The 26,491-nt window shown below is 45.6% G+C and overlaps 1 protein-coding gene across 2 annotated transcripts in view; it reads right to left on the bottom strand.

The window, feature by feature from the left end:
- Positions 1-26,491, bottom strand: part of LOC115460032 (cyclic nucleotide-binding domain-containing protein 2-like) — an 89,032-nt gene that overhangs the window by 43,237 nt on the left and 19,304 nt on the right. For both annotated transcript variants that reach the window (XM_030189888.1, XM_030189889.1), the window contains exons 2-6: positions 22,957-23,103; positions 15,400-15,477; positions 9,397-9,560; positions 5,276-5,432; positions 1,977-2,128 (exon numbers count right to left, since the gene is read on the bottom strand). In XM_030189888.1, the coding sequence (XP_030045748.1) occupies positions 1,977-2,128; positions 5,276-5,432; positions 9,397-9,560; positions 15,400-15,477; positions 22,957-23,103 (698 nt within the window). The remainder of the gene's footprint in view (positions 1-1,976; positions 2,129-5,275; positions 5,433-9,396; positions 9,561-15,399; positions 15,478-22,956; positions 23,104-26,491) is intronic.

The following is a 26,491-nucleotide window of genomic DNA, read 5'->3' as shown; positions in this document are numbered from 1 at the left end:
AGGAGCTGCCTGTGCCTGAAGTGGGAATCAAACTCAGTTCCTCAGTTCCCAAGTCCACCACCCTAACCACTAGGCCACTTCTACTATCACCCGCCCAATCACTTCCTCTTTCTTCCCTACTTAATCTCTACACACTACTAACTGTATCTGATATTCTGGAATGACAATGTCATAACAAAACTATGTAAGCCACATTGAGCCTGCAAATAGGTGGGATAATGTGGGATACAAATGCAATAAATAATAATAATAAATAATAATAATTCGCCTTGTGTTTGAATTCAGCATATGCGCAGGCTTTCAGGTAAGGCATCCCACTAAAAATCTGCCCGATGTTTCCAGTCTGCTTATAACTGAACTTAATTGACTTCACTAGTCATCTCCAGAAAGGTGCAAGAGGGTAGGATCTTGTTTTCAGAAGGTTGGCTGCTAGGAATTCCCACCCGCCAAACAACAATAGTAATGCGCAAGGCATGAGATGACCTACTGTGTACAAAAACAACGAACAGGCAGCAGCCAGAGAGCTCGGGATGATGCCAAGGGTAGCTGGGCTGGGCTGGGTTGCATGAATGGTGGCAGTACTCAATGTTGTGAAGAGATTTAGTCCTGATTTACTGGAAATATTGGGGGGGGGGGGGGGGGAGTGTATAACAACTCCTTATTCAGGGGTTATAATACAGCGGCATAGCCATATGGCCAATTTCAGGTGAGACTGAGCCCAAAACTGCCTCTTTACCCTCCCCCCCAACCCAAAATATTAAATACCTGAGCTGGAGATCCCCCAAGCCCCATCAACTGAAGACCATCTTCCCCTCGACCAACCAGCGTTCTTCCAAGTGGCACTCTCCCCTGGCTGTTGTCGCCGCTGGTGGGCCGTACATACTCAGTGTTTGCAAATGCATGTAAAGTGAGCATGCGCAGAGGGGCCGGGGTTGACGTCAGCTAGCAGCCACTTAGAAGAGTGCTGGCAGCCTGAGGGGGAGGAGGTCTTCAGCTGGTGGGGCTTGGGGATTCCTGCCAGCCACAGCAAAAATTCCAGAATCTTAGGTAAGCCTGAGTCCAAACTGAATGGGCCCCAGACCATCCATGGCTTCGCCACTGGTATAATAACTCCTGATTGGAGGAAGGGAAGGTTTATGGTGTGAAGGGTCATGCTGGCTGATGTATAAGTCTCTATGATCCCTCTAGGAATTAGAGGGTGCACCTGGGTCCTTGATATTGATATGAATATTCTGAATAAACTGTTTTTTGAGATTATCTCCCTATTGGTTTGCGCATTTGTCAGCCTCTACTTTTGCTGATTTGCTTTGACTTTCCGTGGAGGCTCCTCCTGTCTTCTTGGATTTGCACCTGGGTAGAATACATCACTTCTTGTTGATGCTGTGTTATAATAAAGCAAGTTATTCAGACTGTTTATCTGGCCAAAGAGTGTCTGAATATGTTACATCTGTTCTGTTAGAACAAGCAATTATTTGAGCCAGACTAAAGTCTGTTTTAGACAAATCACGGTGCAAAAGCTATAGGCCATTGGATAATCAGCTTTTTGTAAAAATGGTAATGCAAAGGGTTGTGGGGTTGAAATTCACCATGGCTTATCCGGGTAAGAATGGATTCTACCTGGATAAGTACCACTGAGACAGTTGAGCCAGTCTGGGTTTTACTCCCATTGCTTTCAATGGAAGCAAAACCCGGACTGGATCAATGTGTCCTCCTTTTTCTAGAGCCATATGGTAACCCTAAGCATTCTTCCACTTCTGGACAATTGTGTGCTGGTTTACTTCTGTTTCTTCAGCTGATGTGGACCATGCTCAAGATGAAGAACCAACATGTGCTAGGGTTTGACCTAAGTCATCGTCACTGGCAACAAACAGGCTTGTGCCAACCCCTGTCCTATAACGTGATGAGTGAGATTATCCATGCCCTAGCTGATTTATGCAGCTTTTTGGTCACCAACCTGTTACTTGTCATGCACACACCTGAAGAAACTGAACCTATACACCAGTTCTTTCTGCAGCTCCTGATCCAGCTTGTTTTTAAAAAATTCATCCTTGTCAACCACCAGGAACTCTGTTTCCTCCATGCAGACCACTGTGGCATTTCTCCGGAGACCTTTCAGCAGGGCCACTTCCTGAAGAGGGGAAGAGAGCCAATCAGATTTGGATTATAGACAAATCTCTTCCTCACAGCTCAAGGGCGTAGACAGACCTGACATTTTGGGTGGGCCCAGAGTTAACCTGGGTGGGCCCTTCTCACCCCCACCCCTACCCCTGTACATACATACAATATAGTATTTTTTTTTTTAATGACCCGACCTCTGCCCATTTCTCTCTGAATCCCCTCCCCCGGTCCTACCTCAGAGCCGTTGTCCATAGCAATCCCTATAGGCAACCTGCGCCGGCCCTGCAGGCTTCTCTCTACCAAGAAGTGACATCATTGAGGGCAGGACATGATAGAGAGAAGCCTGCAGGGCCGGCGCAGGATGCCACCGGCAGTCTCTGAGGTAGACTGGGAGGGGGGTAGAGAGACAGGCAGATGCCAGGACACAAGTGGAGAAGAGGGCGAGAGAGTAGTGGGGCGCTGCCACTGAAGACTTTTGGGGGCCTCATGGGCTGCTGACTGGGTGGGCCTGAGACAAGAATGGGTGGGCCTGTGCCCACCCAGGCCCACCCTTAGCTACGCCACTGTCACAACTACTCCTTCCACTGCTGTGAGCCCCAGTACCAGATTCTCTTAATAGGGCAACAAAGGGGGAATTTCTCACTGGAAGTACCTTGGTCTAGGTTAGAAGACAGGAAATAGCAAATGGGTGTAAAAATCCCAGTTTGGAAAAAAGAGATCAGAAATCAAAAGTAATGCACACATCCAGGGATGCTTATAAAGTCTTTGTGGTAGCTCAGCATGTTTATTTATTATTTATTTATTAGGATTTATTTACCACCTTTTTGAAGGAATTCACTCAAGGCGGTGTACAGTAAGAATAGAATGTCGCCTTTTTATGTCAAACCCCTGTTTAATGGTGCCACCAGAGCTGGCGTGTCCATTACACAAGACTAGGTGGTTGCCTAGGGCAGCATCTTCTGGGGGGGGGGGGGGGGGGTTGACAGCAAAGAGCAACTGCAGTTAAAGCAAAACAATAGATCCTGACTGATACATAAGCATGATATATTTTTTTTTTTTTTGGGGGGGGGTGCAGATTAGGGACCTGAAAATTAATTGGGGGGTATGATTCAAGCACCCAATATCCTTGCACTGGCCCTGGGTGTCATGTCACTCATGAAAACCCCCCAAACTCTGATCTAGGCTTGATTTACCCCTCCTGCACAAATGGAGATGTAGTCCCTATGTTTATTAAAGACAACAGAACTACAAATCCACATGTGCAGCAGAGTCAAGACTGGATCAGTGTCTACAGTTTAATCCAGGTGAGGTGACAACCCTCACCCTGCCACTGAGGAGGAGTGACATGGAGCAACTATGATAAAATGAGGAAAATGGTTAAAAAGAAGCTAAAAGGATCAGCTGCAAAGGTTAGGACTTTAAATCAGGCGTGGATGCTGCTTAAAAATACCATCTTGGAAGCCCAGACCAGATGTATCCTACGTATTTAGAAAGGTGGAAAGAAGAGCAAATGACAGCTGGCACGGTTAAAAGGGGAAGTGAAACAGGCTATTGGAGCCAAAAGAACATCCTTCAAAGAATGGAAAAAGGATCAGAATGAAGAAAATAAGAAGCAACATAAGCAGTGTCAAATTAGATGCAAAGCATTGATAAAGAAGGCGAAAAGAGAATATGAAGAGAAACTTGCCACATTGGCAAAAATTCACAGTAACAAATGGAGCAAAGTGGGCATTCAGGGAGGACAAGGCCATAGCGGAGAAACTGAATAAATTCTTTGATTCAGTCTTTATGGAAGAAGGTGTAAGAGATCTTTGTATCAGGTGTTCAGCGCTGCGTGTGTCTGGTAGCGCTATACAAATGCTAATAATAATAATCTACCTGTATCAGAAATGGTTTTCTAGGGTCATGATGTGGAGGAACTGAAAGAAATCTTGGTGAATCTGGAATACGTACTGAGTCAAACCAATAGATTAAAGAGTAGTGAATCACATAGACTGGATAGTATGCATCAAAGAACTCAAACATGACAGACACCTGAGAAAATTAAAAAGTCATGGGATAGGAGGCAATGTCCTTTTGTGGATTAGGAATTGTTTATTGGACAGAAAACAGAGGGTAGGTTGGCCATTTTTCTCAATGGAGGAGGGTGAATAGTGGAGTGCCACAGGGATCTGTACTGGAAGCAATGCAATTTAACATATTTATAAATGATTTGGAAATTGGAATGACAAGTGAGGTGATTAAATTTGCAGATGACAAGACTATTCAAGGTTGTTGTCGACATCTGCAGAGCTAAATTAATCAAGTTAGGACTGCTATTTATGTGATCCTATTTGGTTGTTTAACTATGCGGGCACTGGCACTAAACACTGCCGGCACAGCTGGCAGCTCCTCTGCGATTCCTCCTCTATAACACCTCTCTCTGGCCTACTTACGAAATGACTGGTCAGAGCCAATATTCAGCAGCACAGCACGGTTAAGTGCTGCTGAGAATTGTTAGGTGGCCCACATACTGTAGTGGGGTCCTTTTGCTAAGCTGTGGTAAAAGAGGGTACGTGCTAGGGTCAGCGCATGTTTTTGATGCGTGCTGAGGCCCCTTTCACTGCAGTGGATAAAAGGCTGTCTTTTTTTCTCGGGGGAGGGGGGGAGGGAGGAAGCACGTACAGCCACCCATTGAGGTGGTGTTAAAGGTTCCTGCGCTGGGCAGCGCGGTAAGTAGCTCCTGGGAGCACAATTACCGCGGGTAAGCACCAATGCTACAAAAATAGAAAATATTTTTATAATGCCAGAAGTGGCACATGCTGGAGGTGGGAACTATTGCCGGGCTCCTGTGGTAGCCCGGCAGTAGTTCCGGATTGGCACGTGGCAAGCCCAATGCCGCATGCCAACCCTTTAGTAAAAGGGCCCCAGTGCAATTTACACATGTCGGAACCTCTCATGCCTGCATAAAATCAGGTGAATTTTTGCGTTTTGTCTGAGTTTTCATGACTGGAATTTCTCTTGGGTAGCCTATGCATACCCTGACAGCTGCTGCTGCAATTAGGCTGAGCAGCTTGAGGTCATGAGCACAGGGAATGTGTACAGTGTGATGACTGGCAGACCTAGTGTTGCTTGCAAGTCCTAGAGGCATCTTGCCCCCATGTTGTGCCAAATATACCCCAAAGCTGGCTCCCTTCCGCAGCAGGATGGGCTCTGGATCCAGAAGTGCGCTGGTGCCATCCTCATCTTGTGTCACTGCGATGACCCCCGAAAACACAAAGTAGAAACTGTCTCCTCGGTGCCCTTTACGGACGACAACCCGCCTTTTCCCGAACCTGGTGCAAATAAATACAAGGGAAATCAATGCCATGGAACGCAGAACCTCTACAAAAGTGATTCCTAAACTGTGGGGTGGGACCCCAAATGGTGGCACATCTTCAATAGATGAGGTCACAGAAACAAGGCTGTACCCCCTCTCTCTTAACTTTCCCAGAAGTAGGAAAGAGGGGAGACACTGGATGGAAAGGTAGGGAGAAAAAGAGGGGACACTGGATGGAAGAATGGGGAGAGAAAGAGGGGAGACACTGGATGGAAGAATGGGTAGAGATAAGATGCTGGATGGATGGATGGGAAGAGAGGGAGATATTGGACGGAGGAAGGGGAGAGAGAGGGAGATTCTAGATGGAAGGATCGGGAGAGAGAATGGATGCTGGATGGAAGGGTGGGCAGAGAAAGAGGGGAGACGCTGGATAGAAAGGTAGGGAGAAAAAGGGGGGACATGCTAGATGGAAGGATGGGGAGAGAAAGAGGGGAGACACTGGATAGAAGGAGGGATATAAAGAGGGGAGACGCTGGAAGGATGGGGAGAGAAAAAGGGGATAAATTGGATGGAAGAATGGGTAGAGAGAAGATGGATGGATGGATGGATGGATGGATGGGGAGAGAGAGGGAGATTCTAGATGGAAGGATGGGGAGAGAGAATGGATGCTAGATGGAAGGATGGGGAGAGAAAGAGGGGAGACACTGGATAGAAGGAGGGATATAAAGAGGGGAGACGCTGGAAGGATGGGGAGAGAAAAAGGGGATAAATTGGATAGAAGAATGGGTAGAGAGAAGATGGATGGATGGATGGATGGATGGATGGATGGGGAGAGAGGGAGACATTGGATGGAGGAAGGGGAGAGAGAGGGAGATTCTAGATGGAAGGATCGGGAGAGAGGGTAGATGCTAGATGGAAGGGTGGGCAGAGAAAGAGGGGAGACACTGGATAGAAAGGTAGGGAGAAAAAGAGGGGACATACTAGATGGAAGGATGGGGAGAGAAAGAGGGGAGACACTAGATAGAAGGAGGGATGTAAAGAGGGGAGACACTGGAAGGATGGGGAGAGAAAAAGGGGATAAATTGGATGGAAGAATGGGTAGAGAGAAGATGGATGGATGGATGGATGGATGGATGGGGAGAGAGGGAGACATTGGATAGAGGAAGGGGAGAGAGAGGGAGATTCTAGATGGAAGGATCTGGAGAGAGGGTAGATGCTGGATGGAAGGGTGGGCAGAGAAAGAGGGGAGACGCTGAATAGAAAGGTAGGGAGAAAAAGAGGGGACATGCTAGATGGAAGGATGGGGAGAGAAAGAGGGGAGATACTGGAAGGATGGGGAGAGAAAAAGGGGATAAATTGGATGGAAGAATGGGTAGAGAGAAGATGCTGGATGGATGGATGGATGGATGGATGGATGGATGGGGAGAGAGGGAGACATTGGATAGAGGAAGGGGAGAGAGAGGGAGATTCTAGATGGAAGGATCGGAAGAGAAGGTAGATGCTGGATGGAAGGGCGGGCGGGCAGAGAAAGAGGAGAGACACTAGATGGAAGGGTGGGAAGAGGATAGAGTTAGTGAAAGATTGGAGAGGGGCATAGGGGAGAACCAAGGTGAGGGAAAGATGAAAAGCTGTAGGTAGACAAAGTAAACAGAGGGACATTAAAGACTGGATAATAAGAATGAATTAAATGTGGACAGTGAAGCAGAAAAATAAATGGAAGAAAACAAAGAAAAAGGAGGAGACAGAAACATGACAAATGGACAGGAAAACCTGGCAAGAGAGTTAAGAGAAGATGAAGGAAAGCAGAAACCAGAGAGACTGGGATCAACAGAATTAGAAAAAGAAAATTGCCAGACAACAAAAGTAGAAAAAAGAATTTTATTTTTAAATTTAGGATAAAGTAATGTAGTAGCTGTGTTAATAAAGGTTAATAAATACAAATAAAACATAAAATAGAAAATAAGGTGATACCTTTATATTGGACTAATTTTAATATATTTTTGACTAGCTTTCAGAGACCAACTCTTCCTTCCTCAGGTCATAAGAGGATACCATAATAACAGTATACTGTCCTGAGCTGACCTGAGGCAGGAGGTTTTTGCTTCTGAAAGCTAATTGAAAAATGTATTAGACTAGTGTAGTAAATAGATATCCACTTATTTTTCCATTTTCAAGTGCCTGAACTGAGCATGCGTGTGAGTGCCTACATTGGTAGCTGAAGCACGCCACTGACTTCTTCACTGCTCAAACAGCACAGTAGGGGGCTCGGGCAGTCTGCAGGGCTTGGGCATCTCTGCCAGTGATTGAACTGGTGCTGCAATTTTGAATGGGGGTTAAGTATAAAAGGTATGGTGGGGGAGGGGGATGAGGCCCCTTCATGGTTATGTCACTGGGGGGGAATAGATGCTGGATATGGGTGTGATACAGTCAGTGGCGTTCCTAGCCTCGACGACACCCGGGGCGGATCACCGATGCACCCCCCCCCAGGTGCAGCGCGCCCCCCCCCGGCGAAATGACACCCCCCGGGTGCACGCCGCTGGGGGAGGGGTGCCGTGGCGCGTGCCTGTCGGCTGCGAGTTCGCTACGCTAAATTCTCTCATTCGCTGCAGCTCCCTCCCTCTGCCCTAGAACAGGAAGTAACCTGTTCCGGGGCAGAGGGAGGGAGCTGCAGCGAACGAGAGAATTTAGCGTAGCGAACTCGCAGCCGACAGGCGCGGGCCGCGGCACCCCCTAGCGGCGTGCACCCGGGGCGGACCGCCCCCACCACCCCCCCTTGGTACGCCACTGGATACAGTGCATTGAAACATTCCCTCTTACCCATCCCTGCTGTCATTGGTATAAATAAGATATTTTCTGGAATGGCTGTGGGATTGAAATGTGTCAGGGGGCGGAGCCATGAGGTAGAGTAGGCAAGTTCAAGGCAGAGTGGGCAAGGCTGGGGGCATGTACTAAAATCTCCCTTTCAAAAATTAGGCCCCCTTGGCAACTTTGCAGCTCCTATCCTGTCTTGAGGGGGGGGGGGGGGGGGGGAGTGCCAGAACACTGGACTGACTCAAAAAAAGCCCCGAGGTTAACATTCTTTCCTCACTTGTTATTTTTAAGTAACAGCACTATCATACAAGATCGTTGAGCCAGCTGAGAAGCAATTCCTAAAAGAGATTCTCAAAAAGAAATTCCATACTGTAATCTGTTATGAAGAGAGATTATTAACCAGTTACTAGTGGCACCTGGCTCCCTCTCCTGGGTAGCTTTGTAGAAACAAACTGTGGTGGAATTGGATGAACACAGAGGATCTCTAATTAGAAAATGAATGGTATAAAAAAACAAAATTTAAAGGGTTGCATAAGTGTTTGCATGTCAAGTGGTGCTTAGATGGCAACTCTATCTGGATCAATTAAGGCCTGTGCTGGACTGGCTTGTATGGTCCGAGTCCCGCATATAGCAATCTGGTTGTAGGATGGGCTAAAGAGAGCTTCGACGGAAATTCCAGTAATTTGGAACGTGAGGATAGTGCCGGGCGGACTTTTACGATCTGTGTCCTGCAAATGACAAGACAGATTCAGATAGGCTGGAGTGGGCTTTGACGACAACTCCAGTAGTTGCACCATAAGGACAGAGCTGGGCGGACTTCTATGGTCTATGCCCCAGAAACACCAAAGAAAGACCATGATCAGGTGTATAATATCATGTTCATTGTTGATTTAATCTTGAATTGATAATGAATGTGACTGTTGGGCAGACTGGACGGACCGTTCAGGTCTTTATCTGCCGTCACTATGTTAATATGTATTAACAGCCACAGAAAGAGCATGCTGCAATTCTGATGACTGGTGAGTTTCATGCAATCACAGGTCACCACATAGTAGAACCCCCCATCCATCCTCTTCCACTGTAAATACGGGAGGGTGAGTCAAGGTTAAAACTTGGAAACATACTGAGGCTTTGAACCTGCGATTGTCCACTCCCCACCCCTCACTAACCTCTTATAGTGAATAACCCGAGCCAGCATCAGCTGCATAGCATTGCTGTAATGGCGGAAGCTGAGAATGCCCCTCATCACACTACGGATAAAACAGACGTCCTCCGGCGAGCGCTCCTCTGGCTTCCGTGAGGCAATCTCTATGGCTTTCTCTGGAAACGTAAACTGTGGAGGAAGAAAAAGAGAGAAGGATGGCAGAGAGCTGGAATGTTGGTCACTGCCCTTTGGGCCATTGTGCCTGCTGTCTTACTCTGATCCCTTGTGAAAAATCGATCAGCCTGCTGAGTCCCAAAGGAGTGAGGAGGTTCTTCTGACCTTCACGAGGTATTATATTATGAGAGTAGCCTAATGGCCTCAGAGAAGAGAGGGGGTTCTTCTGACCTTCAGGAGGAATTATGATATTAGTGGAGTAGCCTAATGGTCCCAGAGGAGTGAGGGGGTTTTTCTGACCTTCAGGAGGAGTTATGATATTAGTGGAGTAGCCTAATGGTCCCAGAGGAGTGAGGGGGTTTTTCTGACCTTCAGGAGGAGTTATGATATTAGTGGAGTAGCCTAATGGTCCCAGAGGAGTGAGGAGGTTCTTCTGACCTTCAGGAGGTATTATATTATGAGAGTAGCCTAATGGCCTCAGAGAAGTGAGGGGGTTCTTCTGACCTTCAGGAGGAATTATGATATTAGTGGAGTAGCCTAATGGTCCTAGAGGAGTGAGGGGGTTCTTCTGACCTTCAGGAGGAATTATGATATTAGTGGAGTAGCCTAATGGTCCCAGAGGAGTGAGGGGGTTCTTCTGACCTTCAGGAAGAATTATTATATGGAGTAGCCTAATGTTTAAAGCAGCGGGCTGAGAACCAGGGGACCTGGCTTCAGTTCCCACTATGGCTCCTTGTGACCTTGGGCAAGTCACAGGGGCTCATTTATTAAGCTTCACTAAGAAATGGGCTTAATGTGCCTTTAAGCAGATCTTTCCCAAGAACTAAGTCCAATTTTAATGTGGCCATCAAAAATTGCCTCAGCAATTGAGCAAATGGTTTTTCCTTCATGTATGTTCATGTTTATAAGTTTTAGATTTTAGTATTAAAGTATTTTTGGACAATTTTTGATGTCTAGTTGTATATTTATCTGCTATTTTATAAGAGCCATTTCCCCCCAAATTCTATAAATTGCGCTCAAAATTGCGTGCACAAATTTTGACACACATCCAATTTGTGTGTGCAATTTAATTGAATAACAAGTCAATTTGCAACAATCATTGATTATTAGTGCCCAATTGGCAACAATTTGAATTTACACTTACATAGTAACATAGTAGATGATGGCAGAAAAAGACCTGCACGGTCCATCCAGTCTGCCCAACAAGACAACTCATGTGTGCTACTTTTTGTGTATACCCTACTTTGATTTGTACCTATGCTCTTCAGGGCACAGACCGTATAAGTCTGCCCAGCACTATCCCCGCCTCCCAACCACCAGCCCCGCCTCCCAACCACCGGCTCTGGCACAGACCGTATAAGTCTGCCCAGCACTATCCCTGTCTCCCACCACCGGCTCTGGCACAGACTGTATAAGTCTGCCCAGCACTATCCCTGCCTCCCACCACCGGCTCTGGCACAGACCGTATAAGTCTGCCCAGCACTATCCCTGCCTCCCAGCCTCCAGTCCCGCCTCCCACCACTGGCTCTGGCACAGACCGTATAAGTCTGCCCAGCACTATCCCCGCCTCCCAACCTCCAGCCCCGCCTCCCACTACCGGCTCTGCTATCCAATCTCGGTTAAGCTCCTGAGGATCCATTCCTTCTGAACAGGATTACTTTATGTTTATCCCACGCATGTTTGAATTCCGTTACCGTTTTCATCTCCACCACCTCCCGCGGGAGGGCATTCCAAGCATCCACCACTCTCTCCGTGAAGAAATACTTCCTGACATTTTTCTTGAGTCTGCCCCCCTTCAATCTCATTTCATGTCCTCTCGTTCTACCGCCTTCGTATCTCCGGAAAAGGTTCGTTTGCGGATTGCACCCTTCTAGGCATTATTCTATAAAGAAGTGCATGTAACCATTTCCATTTTATTCCATTTGTATACTGCCCTTATCCAGAGCGGTGAACAACTCAACACATACATAATAAAACATATAAACATTACAAGGCAAAACAATACAAATTCACCTAAAACAAAACAAAAAACAGATCAGAATAACATGACCACTGGCTTTCCAAATCACTGCATAGCTTGCACCAATAAATGCTGCAACTTTTTCAGTAGGCAACTGAAAAGGGGCGTGGCCATAGGAGGGGCATGGGTGGGTCAGGGACATTCACTAAATATGCGCACACTATTATAAAATTTGGGGGATCCGCACCTAATTCAGGCATGAGGATTTACACCATGTTTCAGTTGATGTAAACCCTTGTGCCCAAAATTCGGCATGGATCCTGGCACTAAGCACTGTTACATAAGTACATATGTATTGCCATAGTTGGAAAGACCAAAGGTCCATCAAGTCCAGCATCCTGCTTCCAACAGTGGCCAATCCAGGTCACAAATACCTGGTAAGATTCCCAAAAAAGTACAAAACATTTTATGCTGCTTATCCCGGAAATATTTTCCTGAAGTCCAATTTAATAATAGTCTATGGACTTTTCCTGTAGGAAGCCGGCCAAACCTTTTTAAAACTCTGCTAAGCTAACCGCCTTTACCACATTTTCTGGCAACGAATTCCAGAGTTGAATTACACGTTGAGTGAAGAAAAATTTTCTCTGATTCGTTTTAAATTTACTACTTTATAGCTTCACCGCATGTCCCTTAATCCTAGTATTTTTGGAAAGCGTAAACAGATGCTTCACATCTACCCGTTCAGCTCCACTCATTATTTTATAGACCTCTATCATATCTCCCCTCACCCGTCTTTTCTCCAAGCTGAAGAGCCCCAGCCATTTTAGCCTTTCCTCATAGGGAAGTCGTCCCATCCCCTTTATCATTTTAGTTGCCCTTCTCTCCACCTTTTCTAATTCCACTATATCCTTTTTGAGATGCGGTGACCAGAATTGAACACAATATTCAAGTTGCGGTCACACCATGGAGCGATACAAAGGCATTATAATGTCCTCATTTTTGTTTTCCATTCCTTTCCTAATAATGCTTAACATTCTATTTGTTTTCTTAGCCGCCACAGCACACTGAGCAGAAGGTTGAGTGGAGAAAATTTTTCTCCGATTCGTTTTAAATTTACTACTTTATAGCTTCATCACATGCCCCCTAGTCCTAGTATTTTTGGAAAGCGTAAACAGATGCTTCACATCTACCCGTTCCACTCCACTCATTATTTTGTAGACCTCTATCATATCTCCCCTCAGCCGTCTTTTCTCCAAGCTAAACAGCCCAAGCCGTTTCATCTTTTCTTCATAGGGAAGTCGTCCCATCCCCTTTATTATTTTCATCACCATTTCTAAATGTAGTCCTTAATGTGCACGTATCACTATGTATTTGCTAAAATGACTTTATAAAATTAGCCCTTATGGAGGACATTCTATATATGGTGCCTAAAAAATTGGCGCTGAAATCAGTGTCGACTAAGCATAATCTATAATCGGCACCTATATTTAGGCGCCGATGATAGAATATGCTTAGTTGATATTTCAGTGCCGATATCCAGTGGCATACCAAGGGGGCGGCGGTGGCTGCGGTCCGCCCTGGGTGCACGCCGCTGGGGGGTGCCGCAAGCCTGTTGGCCGAGTCCGCTCATTCCCTCTCTGCTGCACCCTCTGCCAGCCTAGGAACGCCACTGCCGATATCTCTGCGCATCCATTTACACCAACTAAAATATGGCGTAAATCATGATGCGTATATTTAGGCACATTGGGCCGTATTCTATAAGTAGGAGCCTAAATTTTGGAATGCCCATTTCCCCACCCATAACTATGTCCCTTTTTGCTTCCATGTGTTAGAAGTTCGGCGCACATTGTTACAGAATACGCTTAGCGAGCTGTGTGCCTAAATTCTAATCAGTGCCAATTAGTGTTCATTATTGCTTGTTAAGTACTGTTATCAGCGCTAATTAGCTTGTTAAGCCAATATTGAGCTTAATCTTATACTGCTTTGTCACTGCTCTCGTTTTCCATTAACTGTTCTCTTTCATACCATTTTCAGTTGTCCATCCTCCTTATTATATTGCTACTTATATAAATGCTGCCTGCACTTTAAATTATATTTATAAAATATATAAATAATCTCAAAACAATCACCTAAATGAGAAAAATAACTCAATTCTCAGTATCAGCTACCTGTGATATGTTACTCCCTCCTTTCACTGGTGCTCTGGAAAGACGCCAACACATTCTCGTTTACAACCGCACAGGTTACTCCCCCCGGATCCCCAGATAATTTAAACCAACGCCTGCCATTCTATTTCTTTATTAAGACCCCTAGGGGTCACTGTTTTCCAACTGAAGATGAGCTGTTGCTCTTTCTTTAAAAGTACTGCTGTTATATTGCCCCCCTCTCTTCAACTCGATATGAAACAGCACTACGAAGCATAAATCTTTTTCAACATGCTGATCCCAGTGACTGACTGACAAGGGGCTTCAGCCTTGTGATTGCGCAAGTTGCTCAAATACTCAGCAATTCTATCTTTTAGTCTGAGCTTAGTGTGCCCTATGTACCACTTATCACAAGGACATTTATTGCCATAAACTACTCGAGATGTGTTGCAATCGGTATGAGCCTTTAGATGAAATTAAGTTATGCACGGTGTTATAGAATCTGCGCTGATTTTGGCGCCTAAATCGAAGCGCCGTATAATAGAATCCGGGGGGGGGGGGGGGGGTAATATATGCATATGCCCACACTATTTTGTGTGTGTCCTCTTCCTTATGTAGAATGGGCTTTAACAGTGGAGAAACTTTATCAAATTACCCCATACTGTGTATTATTCTTTTTGATAATTGAGTATCATCTAATTTGTCTTTTGATTGATTGTCCTGTTTAACATCTTGGCTTTATGTTATATATTTTCCCCCTAATTCTATAAAAGTCACCAAAAATTGCATGCACAAATTTAATTAAATAACAAGGTAATTAGCACCAATAATTGGCTTAACAAGCAATTATTAGCATTAATTATATTTAATTTGAATTTGCACATGTAAATTTAGGTGCAGGATCCATGCCTAAATTTTACACACAAGTAAAAAAAACGGGGACACCTTTAAGTGTGGTTTATAGAATAGCACTTTTTTTTTTTCAAACGCTATACATAGAATTCACCCCCTTATGTTGTATGTTTCTTAATCCTGTTATGGGCATCCAATGGAAATGTGGCTGTGGCATATCTAAAAAAATAAACAAAATACAACCAAACAGTGAACATGTCACTCCTTTACCTCCTAAATACATTGCTACCCACAAACAACATCTCAGAGCATTGAATGCTCCATAACGTCTAGGTCCTTCCTTTGTCATTCTTCAAGTGGATGAACTCCGCTGGAGGGGAGGAATAAGATCTCCAAGATTGATTGCACTTTACACCCTTAGGAATGCAAGCGGTGAACTACTTTGATCTTGGGAGAGACTGGAATGATGTCAGCATTACAAATTCCCTCTAGTTCCCTCTATTGGTCAGGCAGTAAGATGTAGGACAGAAAATGAACATGGTTGACAAATGTGAACAAGGCAAAAAAAGCACCAAGAGCCTTCAAATCTGGGACAGGTCCTTTAATCAGTCATGTAAATTAATGCTGTACATCACTGACCTGACATGGGCTGTGTTTCAGCACTTAACACCTGCATCAGGGGTTGTACAACATAAGGGTTCCAAAATGAACCAGTCCAACATCGGGCTCCTAGTAATGATAATTGACCTAAGAATCAATCTTCTAGTGATCCGTTCTTTGTAGAGCATACAAATGTGAACAACATCATCATCAGTGCCTGGGTGGACCCTAGAGTACTGAACAGCTATTGCAATATCAGTGAATAAAGAACCCGATCTCTCCCCTCATTGTTTGTTACCTCGTACTGACTTCTGAAGCTGTTTGTATCGAAGGCACAGTCTTGCTTCCTAGAATTCTGCTCGCTTTCTTTTGGTTTCTGTGGACAAAATCAACAGGTTGAAAATTAAAAAAAAAAAACTCCTGAAATTAAATTGGGAAACTCATACAGAATTTTTATAATTCACCTTTGTAGATTTATATTAGGCAAAAGTAACACATTAATACTAACCCTTTCTTTCCCATGTATGCATCGTCATCACAGTATCAACTGAGAACAAAGAGAAACCAGGAATGTTGCAGCATGTGCAGCCTCTGGTGGGAGAGCACCACCTGCCACTGTGCAATAGTGACACCTAGTGGCTGGATTTGGGTGCATGATTGCAGGGTTCCAGATGGAACCTTGATCCACGTGCCTGGCTGAGAAGTGTTCCTGTGATTATGACTGTACAGGCGATATAAAGCTTTGCAGGAGAAACACAGAACAGGAGGAAAACTACATGTAGTTACAAATAAAGGTTTCCTTTAATTTTTCTATATTTTTGTAAATTGAAAAATTTGAAAGTCCTTAAAAGATTTACAAAAGGGATAACGCAAAATATTTATATGCAGTAACAAATCTATTATGTTTGCTAGTAGTGCACTGTGATGGGGTTTATAGAACACTGCCCCTTACCCTTAAGAAAAGTCCCTCTCTAACTAGCCTGGGCCACCTTAACAGCACTGATTCCACCGTGGGAGGAAGTGAGCAGGGAGGGGTGGAGTCAATATTTGGGAGTTTAAAAGACAGGGCCAGGCTGAGGTTAAAGAGGTCCAGGGAAGGAAGGACTGAAGCCCACGTCTATGCCTTTACTGAATGTGTTTAGCTTCTGTGACCTGGCTGAGGTAAGCCAACTTTGTTTCTTGTTAAGACCTGCAAGCTTTACTGAGGTCTGGCACGGGCCAGACCTGAGTCTCAGAAGTTCTGAGAATTTACTGGATGTGTTTGGCACCAGCCACAGAGATCCCTAGTTAAAATAACTGGGGTTAACACTAAAATAACACCTCTTAGCTGTCAGACTTTCAAGGCAGAAACTAGGTTCATGAGCCCTTGGGCCACTGCCGTGGAGCAGCAGTGGCAGGCAAAACCACCCCACACCAGAGACAAGGCAGAACTCTGACAGGAACAGCTAGACTTCACCTGTGCTTGTCCGCCCTTCCCCAGGAGTTGAGCCCCTGGGTGCAGGTGGCCGGCAGGACTTACCGGACAGGGCAGGCACTGGATACCAACTAGGCTGAACAGGGACTGAGGGTCAGAGGGGAAAGGAATATACATGGGCAGCAAGGCAGGAAACTGGGCTAGGACTCACAGACAGACGATACTACACAAAGCAGGAAATGGACAAGCTAAAGGACAGAAACAGAAAGCTGCCACGCAGCCACTGAAACAGGGTACAAATACTGACAGACAAGAGACAGGACTGAAAGCTGCAGAGCAGCCACTAAGCAAGAGACACAAACAAACAGAAACTAGACAAGGAATACAGACCAGAAACAAGACTAGGGAAATAAATAAACCTAAGCTAAACTACACACAGATTAACTAGAGTCAGACAAGGAACTAAACAAGAAACCAGACTAGGCAGAAGTGCAACAAAGCACCAACAAACCAGGGACCTTAGACGATGCAAAGGCAAACACAGAAGTTTCCAGGTGGTTAATAAAGCCCATCAGCAGCTGCAGTTCAGCTGTAGGAGTCACAAGGCAGCTACAGGTACTGTTCAGGCACAAACAAGAAAAGCAAGTCTGGCAGCCTGGAAGATTCGGACTGGCCTAGGCTGAAGTCTGGAACGTGACAGTCCATAGCAGCCACCGGTTCAGGCCACCAGAGGGCGAGGTGAGCACAGACATGGAAACAGTCACCATCGTGACATTAGCGGTAACCCACGTTGATAACTTTCCCTTTCAGTCCACTAACTGGGTAAGTTCCTGAATAAAGTCAGGACTACAAAATGTTTGTCCCAGCTTTATCCAGTTATCTGTCTTGGTATTGGTCTGAATTCCACCCATACCTGGATATTCAGTGCTGGTCGGAATTTGGATAGTGATTCTTGAATATCCAGGTATAAAAAGCCCATGCTTGCCAGCGTTTAAAAAACCGCTGACTGACACAGGCTGAATGTTAAACTCTACAAATTTAACTTTATGATGTGCAAACACTGATGTACACTGAATTTTAGTATCCTCCCAAAGCTCCTAAATAAACATCTAAGTTTACAGTTTATAAACCCTAGAATCAGAAGCCCTACTTATAACCCAGATAAAGAAAAAATATTTATTTATTTATTGAATTTTATCCTACATTTTCCCACCCTTTGGTAGGTTCAGTGTGGCTTACATATTACAACAGAGGTAGATTACAGAATGTCAGTTAGTTGATGTGGATTACTTAATGCCAATGATCAGTAGTAGCGTAGATTGCGTTTACAAAGCATTTGGGAGGAATAGGTAGTATTTGTGGGAGTGAGGTATACATTGTTTTCCGTTTTTGAAGTTATTTTGGAATGTTTTTAGCGGTTAAGAAGTTATTAAGTTGCAGAGAGGAGGAACTTCCTGAAAAGGTGTGTTTTTAGGTTTTTCCAGAATTTGAGGTCGTTGTGTGTGAGTTTCATGTCTTTTGGTAGTGCATTCCATGAAGGAGAAGCTGGAGGCGTATGACGATTTGTATTTCAGGCCTTTACATCTGGGTAGTGGAGGGTTAGGTATGATCTTGTTGTTTCCATCAGGTTTCTTATTGGTAGGTCAATTAGTTCAGTCATGTAGTATATGAAACAGCAGAAGATATTCCCAAAAAGTTGCCTCCAAACCTAGACGTCCTTTTACCAAAGCTTAGCATGCACTGAATACTACGTATCTTATTTTGTACCTATGGGCCGTGGGCCACTTAGTGCATGCTAATGTCCATGAGCGTGTGCTAAGGTTTAGTCAGTGGGCAGGAGTTACTGACAGAGGAGGCAGGGGAAGGTCACGGTTGGGATGGAGAGGCTTAAGCTTCTTATACAGGGTGCCTATGTGGGCACTCTAGTTGTATGAGCAACATCTTTCAAGTAAAAGCCATGTATTCCCTTTTTTTTTAAGAACGTAAACGTGGAGGGGCATAATTGAACGAAAACGTCTATCTCCATGGGCGTTTATCTCCGAGAACGGGTCCGTGAAGGGGCGGACCGAACCGTATTTTTGAAAAAAATAGACGTCCATGTTTTATTCGACAATTTGTGAGCTGGGCGTTTTTGTTTTTCAGCGATAATGGAAAATGAAAGCGCCCAGCTCAAAAACGAATAAATCCAAGGCATTTGTTTGTGGGAGGGGCCAGGAGTTGTAGTGCACTGGTCCCCCTCACATGCCAGGACATCAAACGGGGCACCCTAGGGGGCACTTTTACAAAAACAAAAAAAAAGGTAAAAGAGCTCCCAGGTGCATAGCACCCTTCCCTTGAGTGTTGAGCCCCCCAAATCCCCCTCAAAACCCACCGCCTACAAGTCTACACCATTACTATAGCCCTAAGGGGTGAAGGGGGGCACCTACATGTGGGTACAGTGGGTTTGGGGGGCGGTTTGGAGGGCTCCCATTTACCAGCACAAGTGTAACAGGTGGGGGGGGGGATGGGCCTGGGTCCACCTGCCTGAAGTCCACTGCACCCCCTAATAACTGCTCCAGTGACCTGCATACTGCTGCCAGGGAGGTGGGTATGACATTTGAGGGTGAAAATAAACAGTTGTGAAACGGCATATTTTGTGGTGGGAGGGGGTTTGTGACCACTGGGGGAGTCAGGGGAGGTCATCCCCGATTCCCTCCAGTGGTTATCTGGTCATTTAGGGCACTTTTTGGAGCCTTATTCATGGAAAAACAGGGTCCAGGAAAAGTGCCCTAAATTCTCGCTAAAAACGCATATTTTTTTCCCATTATCGGCGAAAGGCGCCCATCTCTGATCGGCCGATAACCACGCCCCAGTTCCGCCTTCGCCACGCCTTCAACATGCCCCTGTCAACTTTGTACGCTTCCGCGATGGAGTGCAGTTGAAAACGTCCAAGTTTGACTTTCGATTATACCGCGTTATTCGTTTTTGGGAGATAAACGCCTATCTCCCGATTTAGGTCGCAATATAGGCGTTTTTGTCTTTCGATTATAAGCTGGATAGTAACATAGTAGATTACGGCAGGTAAAGACCTGTACGGTCCATCCATGCGATACTACATGTGCGTACTTGATCTTGAAATATTTCAGTTTTTGCTTAATGTCCTCAGCATCTGTGTAGATAGAGATACACATTCATCCATTCATTTAGGGGTCCTTTCACCAACTGCGGTAAAAAAAAGGCCCTGCGCTAGTGGCAGTGCGTGTTTTTGCCGCATCCCGAGGCCCCTTTTACTGCAGAGGGTAAAAAGGCCAAAAAAAAAAAAAAAGAAATGCACGTGTGGTAAATTTGCACTTGTCACATGGCCATTTCAAGGGGGAGCACTTAACAGCACCCATTGAGGAAATGGAGCATGCTGGGGACGAAATTATCGCTGGGCTGCTGCGGTAGCCCGGCAATAGTTCTGGATTGGCGCATAGCAGGTCTATTGCCATGTGCCAACCCATTAGTAAAAGGGCCCCTTAAGTATTTACTAAAATGTGGTAAAATCTGAGTGTAATGCATTCTAACATGGGCCTTCCTATGCACTAAGCCCAGATTTAACATGACACTTTTTAAGGCCTTTTCTTTTTTTTTACTTTGCAGGTTGTGTGCTATTGTTCCCATTAGTGTGTGGTTCCTGCAGGTCAGTATTTTGTGTCTCATTCTTTTATTTATTTTTCCATTATGCACAATAACCAACACTTTTATCTTTGATGTTATATATTTCATTAGTTTATCTGTTTATCATTGGTCCTTTATTGATTTACTGTTGTTCATCTATCTTATATTAGAGATATATACATATATTATACTTGTTTTAGATGTGTTCATGGTCCACTTTATTTTATGTTTATTTTGACTGTTTTAGTTCATTTTAATTGTTTCCAATATGTCCTATCTTTTTGTAGACTCCTGAGGCAGGCACCAGCCGAAACACGGTGCCTTGTCGAGTCTCTTAAGAAAGAAGAGTGTTTTTCACAACTCAAGAAATTTTTGTGCCAATAAAGTATTGCTGAGTCTTCTTATGTCTCCCACTTTGTCTCCTCCTGCAAAAAATTGACATGTGAGAACTTAATGTTAAGTGCTCCTGCATTACCTATTTACCCCTGGATTCTCTCTAAGGTGTGGTGAGTTGCATGCATTAAATTGGGTGCATGCCCAATTTATGCGCACAACTTAATTGAGTAATGAGCCAATCAGCACTGATAATTGGCTGACAACAGCTAATTATCAGCATTAATCAGCAATAATTGGAATTTAAGCGCACATCTTTTTAGGTGTGCTCTAAAAAGATGCGCACATAAATTCTAATACGCCTAGCTGAAAAGGGGCTGTGGCCATGGAAGGAGTGTGGGCGTGTCAGAGGCGTTCCTCAAATTTAAACACATGTTTATAGAATTCGGGGGAACCATGCCTAATTTAGGCTTTCAGTGGCATAAAGGGTTACGGCTAAGCGTAAGCACATTCTCTGGCTCTATACGCCATTCTATAAGCCACGCCTAACTTTAGGCATGATTATAGAATAGTGCTAAGTGCCATAGGAGCCAACTCTGTGGGTGCTGTGGGTGCTTGAGCACCCCCAATATTGAGAAAATTCCTTGTATGTGTCCAGGGAGGGGTTACTTCCACTGGGCTTAGCACCCCCAATAATTTTGAAAAGTTGGCTCCTATGCTAAGTGCTATTTATGGATGCGCCTATTTGAATCGGGACTTTAGTGTGCACCAATCATAATGTGCTAGCCAGATAAAGTAGGAACACCCACTCTCCACATGCTCCCTCTGAAAATTATTTAAAAAATAAATCGGTAAAATGCCGTTAGCATGCACAAAGACAAAATACAGCCTAAAAGAAGACTGGAAGACCTGAAAATGTATACCCTAGAGGAGCGGAGGGACAGGGGAGACATGATAAAGACACTTAAATATTTGAAAGGTATTAATATAGAATCAAATATTTTCCCGAGACGGGAAAATGGTAAAAGTAGAGGACATGAATTGAGGTTGTGGGGTGGTAGACTCAGAAGTAATGACAACAAATTCTTTTTCATGGAGAGGGTGGTTGATGCCTGAAATGCCCTCCTGAGGCAGGTGATGGAGAAAAAAAATGGTGACGGAATTCAAAAAGGCGTGGGATGAACACAGAGGATCTCTAATTAGAAAATGAACGGTGTAAGCAACAAAACTTAAAGAGTTGCGTATGTGTTTGCATCTGAAGTGGTGCTTAGATGGCAACTCTGGCTGCATCAACTAAGGCCAGTTCTGGGCTGGCTTGTACGGTCTGAGTCCCACATCAGTACATAAGTAATGCCACACTGGGAAAAGACCAAGGGTCCATCGAGCCCAGCATCCTGTCCACGACAGCGGCCAATCCAGGCCAAGGGCACCTGGCAAGCTTCCCAAACGTACAAACATTCTCTACATGTTATTCCCGGAATTGTGGATTTTTCCCCAAGTCCATTTAGTAACGGTTTATGGACTTGTCCTTTAGGAAACCATCCAACCGTTTTTAAAACTCTGCCAAGCTAACTGCCTTCACCACGTTCTCCAGAAACGAATTCCAGAGTTTAATTACGCGTTGGGTGAAGAAACATTTTCTCCGATTTGTTTTAAATTTACTACACTGTAGTTTCATCGCATGCCCCTAGTCCTAGTATTTTTGGAAAGCGTGAACAGACGCTTCACATTCACCTGTTCCACTCCATTCATTATTTTATATACCTCTATCATGTCTCCTCTCAGCCGTCTCTTCTCCAAGCTGAAAAGCCCTAGCCTCCTTAGTCTTTCTTCATAGGGAAGTCATCCCATCCCCGCTATCATTTTAGTCGCCCTTCGCTGCACCTTTTCCAATTCGACTATATCTTTCTTGAGATGCGGCGACCAGAATTGAACACAATACTCAAGGTGCAGTCGCACCATGGAGCGATACAACGGCATTATAACATCCTCACACCTGATTTCCAGTTTAGGATGGGCTGGAGAGAGCTTTGATGGACACTCCAGTAATTTGGAATGTGAACACAGTGCCGGGCGGACTTTTACAGTCTCTGTCCCACAAATGACAAGACAGATTCGGATAGGCTGGAGTGAGCTTTGACGGCAACACCAGTAGTTGAAACATAAGGATAGAGCCGGGCAGACTTCTACGGTCTATGTCCCAGAAACAACAAAGAAAGACCATGATCAAGTATATAAAATCACGTTCATTGTTGATTTAATCTTGAATTGATAATGAATGTGACTGTTGGGCAGACTGGATGGACCGTTCAGGTCTTTAACTCATGTCACTTTCTATGTTACTGCAAAATGTTTAATGCATTTCTGCGGTAATCTGTTTCCATGCACTATCCACTCATTAAGGCCCTTTAGTAAAATGACCCCTTATTTTGTATTTCTCACCCATGAGTTCTTTGGGGATTGGCTTACCTTTGTGTTATAGTGAGATCTTGCATTTGGGACGCTGACGTCTCCCCAGAATTTGGAGCCCAGGGCATCCTCAGTGATGCGGATGATGTATTTGGTGACAGCTTGAAGAGTCATCACTTTCTGCACTGTGTCCTGGAACCGCTGGAGCTGGATAGCAGAGCCAGCAAGGAAAGAGTAAGAGAAAAAAAAACAGAGCCACAGAGTTTGAATACTGGGAAATTAAGGGGTCCTTTTACTAAGCTGCAGTAAATGCTAGCACATGCATATGGCATTTTACTACTAGCACTACTACTACTAATAATAATTTCTATAGCACTACTAGATGTACTCAATGCTTTACACATTATATGCATGCACTTTCTCTGTTCATAGAAGGCTCACAATCTAAGTGGAGCCTGGGGAAATGGAGGGTTAAGTGACTTTCCAAATGTCACAAGGAGCTGCAGTGGGAATTCAACCCAGGTTGCCAGGATCAAAGCCCGCTGCATTAACCATTAGGCCACTCATCCACTCCCAAAGGCAATGTTCTAGGTAAGAGAAATGGGATTTGATATACTGCCTTTCTGTGGTTTTCGCAACTACATTCAAAGTGGTTTACATGGAGGGGTATAATTGAAAGGGGTGCCCAAGTTTTCCTGAGGACGTCCTCGCAGGACGACCCCGCGAAGGGGTGGGGAAACCCGTATTATTGAAACAAGATGGGCGTCTATCTTTTGTTTCGATAATATGGTCGGGGATGCCCAAATCTTGACATTTAGGTCATCCCTAGAGATGGTCGTCCTTAGACTTGGTTGTTTCTGATTTTCGGCGATAATGGAAACTAAGAACGCCCATCTCAGAAATGACCAAATGCAAGCCCTTTGGTCATGGGAGGAGCCAGTATTCGTAATGCACTGGTCCCCCTCACATGCCAGGACACCAACCGGGTACCCTAGGGGGCACTGCAGTGGACTTCATAAAATACTTCCAGGAACATAACTCCCTTACCTTGTGTGCTGAGCCCCTCAAACCCCACTACCCACAACTGTACACCAATACCATAGCCCTTAGGGGTGAAGGGGGGGCACCTAGATTTGGGTACAGTGGGTTTCTGGTGGGTTTTGTAGGGCTCACATTTACCACCACAAGTGTAACAGGTGGGGGGGGGGGGGGGGATGGGCCTGGGCCTGGGCCCGCCTTCCTTAAGTACACTGCACCAACTAAAACTGCTCCAGGGACCTGCATACTGCATACTGCTGTGATGGACCTGAGTATGACATTTGAGGCTGGCATAGAGGCTGGCACAAAATATTAACTATTTTTTTGAGGGTGGGAGGGGTTTAGTGACCACTGGGGGAGTAGAGGGAGGTCATCCCCGATTCCCTCCAGTGGTCATCTGGTCAGTTCGGGAACCTTTTCGTGGCTTGGTCATAACAAGAAAAGGACCAAGTAGAGTTGTCCAAGTGCTCGTCAGGGATGCCCTTTTTTTTCCATTATGGGTCGAGGACACCCATGTGTTAGGCATACCCAAGTCCCGCCATCACTACGCCTCTGACACACCCCCGGAAAGCAGTTGGAGACGCCCAAAATCGGCTTTCGATTATGCCGATTTGGGCGACCCTGGGAGAAGGATGCCCATCTTCCGATTTGTGTCGAAAGATGGGCGTCCTTCTCTTTCGAAAATAAGCCTGATAGTATATCCAGAGTCACGAGCTGCAGTGGGAATCAAACCCAGTTCCCCAGGATCAAAGTCCGCTGCACTAACCACTAGGCTACTCCTCCAGAAAAAATTGGTATTATTATTTTGCTCACACCTTTTTTCACTGGGCACCCCTGGATGTTAAGACCGGTGCTCTAACCACTAGGCTACTCCTCGGCCAGCCTTAGACTGGCTTACTGTGGGACATGCTCAAGCTTTCTATGTCAAGTTCCAAATCTGCATGTGGCAATTGGGGCACTAATACATTTTTTTTAATTTTTTGTCAGAGGGGGAGTGTCAGGGGCAGAGAGTGGGCATTCCTGTGCTAATCAGTTAAGGCTAGATTCTGTATATGGTTGTTTTGTTGTTGTTGTTGTTTTGTTTTATTTGTACCCCGCACTTTCCCACTCATGGCAGGCTCAATGCGGCTTACATGGGGCAATGGAGGGTTAAGTGACTTGCCCAGAGTCACAAGGAGCTGCCTGTGCCTGAAGTGGGAATTGAACGCAGTTCCTCAGTTCCCCAGGACCAAAGTCCACCACCCTAACCACTAGGCCACTCCTCCACGGTGCCCGAAAAATCCGTGCGGGAAAAAATTACACCTAGGTGTATTCTTTAAAGTATACCTAAATTTTATAGAATAAACTTTAATTTCCATGCGACATATAGAATACGCCAAGCGGCTCACTACGAGACCAAATTTGGTCTCGCCTATTTAGGCCATGTTTTACTTGGTGTAAATCCCGACACCTAAATTAGGTGCAGATCAGGTGTATTCTATAATAATGCGCATAGATTTTAGAAACGCCCCACCCATGGCCACACTCCCTTTTCAATCCTGTGACTTAGAATTTAGGTTCACCATGTTATGGAATACGCTTAACGAGTTGTGTGTGTAAAATCTCAATTAATGCCAATTAGTGCTCATTGCTTGTTAACATCCAATTACAGCGCAGATTAGCTAGTTAATCAATTAAATCATGCATCTTGTCAGGGCCGGTCTTAAGGCGAGGCGACCGAGGCGGCCGCATAGGGCCTCGCGCTCAGGGGGGGCCCCGCGCGGCGCGCCTGAGGTCGCCCCGCCCTCCCGAGCCTCAGTTCTCCCTCCCTGGCTCGGATTGACGCGCGAAGGCGGCGTGGTGGGGGCAGTCCGCCCCGGATGTCGGTGGGTGGGGGGGTGTCCCGCTCCCGCTGCTCCCAACTTGTCCTACCGTTTAAAAAAGAATTTGGAAGCGCCGGAGGGCCAGGCAGCGGCGCAGCGCCTCGTGTCTGCCCTGCAACTAAAAATCTTTTCTTCAACGTCGTTGGGCCTTCTCACATTGAGTCCCGCCCTCCTCTGAGGTAACTTCCAATTACCGCGAGGGCGGGTGGGACTCAATGTGAAAAGGCCCAACGACGTTGAAGAAAAGATTTTTAGTTGCAGGGCAGACACGAGGTGCTGCCTGGCCCTCCGGCGCTTCCAAATTCTTTTTTTTTAAAGGCAGTGAGGGTGGTGGGCGGCAGGAGAAGGAGAATGGAGCTGGTAGGTGGGGTGGGGGGAGACTCAGATGGGAGAAGGGTGTGTGGGGTGGGGGTTCTATGGTGGGGGAAGGGTGGGGAGGGGGTTCTCAAATGGGAAGGAGGCTACTATTTAACATTTCTAAAGCTGAGGTGGGGAGGGGGTTCACAGATGGGAGAAGGGGGTGGGGAGGGGGTTCATGGTGGTTGAAGGGGACGGGTGGGGAGGGGACTGGGGTTCTTGGATGGGAGAAGGGGACTGAGGTGGGGAGGGGGTTCACGGATGGGAGAAGGGGTGGGGAGGGGGTTCTTGGATGGTTGAAGGGGACGGGTGGGGAAGGGACTGGGGTTCTTGGATGG

This window comes from Microcaecilia unicolor, chromosome 1 (assembly GCF_901765095.1).
Source record: "Microcaecilia unicolor chromosome 1, aMicUni1.1, whole genome shotgun sequence".
NCBI classification, from domain to species: Eukaryota; Metazoa; Chordata; class Amphibia; order Gymnophiona; family Siphonopidae; genus Microcaecilia; species Microcaecilia unicolor.
This window is presented reverse-complemented; position numbering and strand designations above follow the sequence as displayed.